Source organism: Otolemur garnettii, unplaced genomic scaffold, assembly GCF_000181295.1.
Source record: "Otolemur garnettii isolate 467f Iridium unplaced genomic scaffold, OtoGar3 scaffold00005, whole genome shotgun sequence".
In the NCBI taxonomy this organism is placed as follows: domain Eukaryota; kingdom Metazoa; phylum Chordata; class Mammalia; order Primates; family Galagidae; genus Otolemur; species Otolemur garnettii.
Window position 1 is genome coordinate 3,228,811 of NW_003852400.1, and position 3,991 is coordinate 3,232,801.

The 3,991-nt window shown below is 44.8% G+C and overlaps 1 protein-coding gene across 1 annotated transcript in view; it reads right to left on the bottom strand.

Moving 5' to 3' along the window:
* The window catches only part of RINT1 (RAD50 interactor 1), a 50,822-nt gene that overhangs the window by 40,622 nt on the left and 6,209 nt on the right, over positions 1–3,991 (bottom strand). Inside the window, exons 2-3 of the mRNA XM_023519611.1 lie at positions 3,550–3,747; positions 3,098–3,147 (exon numbers count right to left, since the gene is read on the bottom strand). Of these exons, the coding sequence (XP_023375379.1) occupies positions 3,098–3,147; positions 3,550–3,747 (248 nt within the window). The remainder of the gene's footprint in view (positions 1–3,097; positions 3,148–3,549; positions 3,748–3,991) is intronic.

Genomic DNA, 3,991 nt, shown 5'->3' on the forward strand with positions numbered 1-3,991 from the left:
AAAAAAAAAAAAAAAAAAAAAAGATTGTTCCCACACTATGAAAACCAAGAGCCCAGGCAGCTCCTGTGGCTCAAGGAGTAGGGTGCCAGCTCCATATATTGGAGGAAGCAGGTTCAAACCTGGCCCCAGCCCAAAACTACAAAAAAAAAGAAAGCAAACAAAGAAAACCAAGAGCCCACTAGTGGGTAAGAAAAGCAAAACTAACATAAGACTATGCATCAATTTTCCAAATAGAAAATTACAGTTATTTGCCTTAGCCTCCATCTACAGGTTGTAAATGAGACTAAAACTCATGTTTACTGACTTTTAATCCAATATTCTTATTTTCTTGTCCTTCAAATATAAACAGAATTGGCTGTCTGCACCCAAACTTTATTAATATATAACAACATATTGTTATATATTAATACTAATTATCTTAAATAATGATAATTATTGAGGACTAGAGTAGGGTTCACATTTGTAATCCTAGCACACTGGGAGGCCGAGGCAGGAGGATTGCATAAGCTTAGGGGTTTGAGACCAGCCTGGGCAAGAGCTAGACCCTGTCTGTCCTAAAAATAGAAATATTAGACAGGGCTATAGTGGGCACCTGTAGTGTCAGCTACTTGGGAGGCTGAGGCAGGACCATCACTTGAACCCAGGAGTTTGAGGTTGCTAAGAGTTAGTGCCCATGGCACTCTAGCCTGGGCAACAGAGTGAGACTCTATCTCAAAAACAAAAAAAAATTAATTGTTAATTATGTAATACTTATACGTTAATATATAATAATCTACTACTACATATAGAGCTCACAATTGTCTTCTTTTAAAATGCATCATAAATAAATTTAAAAAGCAAGTTGTGTGGTGTATCTGCAAACAAACAGAAGCAGGAAACATTTTATGAATGCACAGGATACTGTACCTTAGGAAGTAAATTCTACTATTACTTGTTAAAAAAACTGGCTCAGCGCCTGTGGCTCAAGTGGCTAAGGCGCCAGCCACATACAGCTAAGGTGGCAGGTTCAAATCCAGCCTGGGCCACCAAACAACAATGATGGCTGCAACCAAAAATAGCCAGGCATTGTGGCGGGTGCCTATGGTCCCAGCTACTTGGGAAGCAGAGGCAGGAGACTCGCTTGGGCCCAGGAGTTGGAGGTTGCTGCGAGTTGTGATGCCATGGCTCTCTACTCAGGGGAATAGCTTGAGGCTCTGTCTCAAAAAAAAAAAAGACCTTATAATCTGCCAGGCACAGTGGTTCACACCTATAATCCTAGCACTCTGGGAAGCCGAGGCAGGTAGATTGCCTAAGCTCACAAGTTCGAGACCAGCCTGAGCCAGAGTGAGACCTCATCTCTAAAAAATAGCCAGGTGTTGTGTTTGGCGCCTGTAGTCCCAGCTACTTGGGAGGCTGAGGCAAGAGAACTGTTTAAGCCCATAAGTTTGAGGTTGCTGTGAGCTGTAATGCTACAGCACTCTACTGAGGGTGACAAAGTAAGACTCCATCTCAAAAAAACAAACCAAAAAAAAAAAAAAACTTACACTCTTTCAAGTAACCATTTAAATGTGGTAAAGTACATTATTACTTTACCAATGATATTCTTCAAAATTACAATGGTGATTTGGGAAGTTTTTATGTCTCTCCTTTCTATTTTTGGTAAAGAGCACTCTTAATTACAAGCAGTTGACTAAGCTACAAAAGGAAGGACAAAGACAAAGTCCTTGATACGGCAATCTGCACCTATTATTTTATTAAAATTATAGCTCAGTAGGCATCAAACTTCCTGGGCAGATGAATGGGGCAAAGGTGGAAAAATACAGGGCAATATCAGATGGCAGCTATGAATGGCAAGTCCGATGAACAGCTTAGAGCTTTCTTTCTGAAGCAGATTCTGTCAGCAGGCAAAATTAAGAGCAAGGGCCACAGGGAAAGTAATGGGGGCATTACTTTCTCCTAGCACTGTTCACTCCTGTTTGCTTTGGTAAAAAGAACCAAAAATCCCCCAGCAGAAAAGCTATTGTATACTTCCTTTCTTTCTCAAAAAGTCATTTCAAAAGCCCCCAAAGAGTCTTAGATTTCCAATAACCCATTCTTAGCTCATTAAAGTAAAACAAATGCCCATATCCCCGACTTCTACTCCTATACTAGGTAGAAAATGGAGGTAGTAACTTTTCAAACTTCCCTGTCCAGCGCAAAGGCCCAGAACCCCAGTTATCCTTTGAGTTCTTCCCAGAGCAACTTTTAATTGAAAATTCACTGAAGGTTGGGCAGCACCTATGGCTCAAAACGGTAGGGTGCCGGCCCCATATGCTGGAGGTGGTGGGTTCAAACCCAGCCCCGCAAAAAAAAAAAAGAAAGAAAGAAAGAAAATTCACTGAAGGTAAAAGTACAACTAAACAATTATTATTTATCTCCTTGAGCCTAATTAAGGTGGTAGTCTTCTGTCCTAGAGCATTAGCCCCTCCAAATTTCTGATGCTTTATAAGTTGATGCTTCATTAAAATGACTAGGAGGCACAAGTATTCTGAGCTATGTATGATGGGTAGATGTCCAGTGAAACCACTCCATTCTCCGCTGGAGGCAGGGGTCAGAAAATGCTCTTCTCCTAAGAATTCTCTAGTTTACACTTTCAAAAAGACAAAATTATGTGCACAATTATAATTAGTGTTACTATATAAACATATTTAGAAATACTAAAGATAAAGATATTTCATCTGGCCAGGCCCAGTGGTTCATGCCTGTAATCCTAGCACTCTGAGAGGTGGAGGCAGGAGGGTGCTTTGAGTTCTGGAGTTCGAGAATAGCCTGAGCAAGTGCGAGACTCCGCCTCAAAATAGGAAAATAAAAATTAGCTGGGCATCGTGGTGGATGCCAGTAGTCCCAGCTACTCGAGAGGCTAAGACAAGAGGATCTCTTGAACCCGAGTTGGAGGTTGCTGTGAGCTAGGATAACGCCACGTCACTCTAATCCAGGCGACAGAGCGACTCTATCTCAATACAAAGAAAAACTTCACCTAAAAGATAACAGGCTAAAAACCATTTTCTGTTGCAGAGGTTGGAAGGCTGAGTGTAAGAAAGATGGCTGAGTAGAAGGAACTAAGGTGTTCAGAGCCTACTTACTTTTCTCCTCCATGTTCTTCCTTTCGTCACCACTTTCTGAGCAGCACTAGGAAAGCAGGTGTGACAAAGACATTACGATTTTAAGTATTAATAGTGCTGTAAATGAACCTAATACGACACTCACACGGAAGGGGTCCCAGACACACATCACCCTCTGGGGGGGTGGGCCTTCCTGACGGTCAGGGCCGTCTGATTTGGGTTCCACACAGGGCCACCTCTGTGGTGGCACCTTCCCAGGACATGTCATCTCGCTGAGACTGCCAGGGCCGCCTCCCGGGGACTATCCCCTCCAGGAGGTACTGCAAGGGACTCGACCCCAGGCTGCGACACAAGGAACCACCTTCCCAAGCTTCCAGGGCCACCTCGGTAGGACTATCTCCCCTGGGAGGTCTGTGCCACCTTACTGGGCCACCACAGTCTCATGCTGGCGCTGTCAAGGTCGCCTCACCGGGGCTGCCGGCGACTCGCCGACCTCCTCGGCCGGTAACATCCCGCCTCCGCGCGAGTCCTCAGCACCACACACTGCCAGCGTGGCCCGCGGAGTCCGGCTCTGGCCGGGGACAGATAACGGCTCAGCCTTGGAGGCAGGAGGGCTAAGCGCCACCACGACTTCCCCTCTCCGTCTCTCTGTTTTTTTCCTCTCAGCCTAGATAGGCCTTGTTCGCGCAGCCGCAGGCCGTGCTCTGTCGCGCCCCCTGCTGGCCGGGGGTCTAGAAGTGCTCAAGAGACTGGGAGCGCCAGGGCAAGGAGCCAACGCTTTCTACTGTACAGTCCCCTTCACGTTGTTGGTACTCTTGATGGAGTTTTAAGATACCCCGCCCTAAACACCATAATTCAATACTGATAATTTAGATTTGTGTGTGTGTATGTGTATGCATACATATATATAT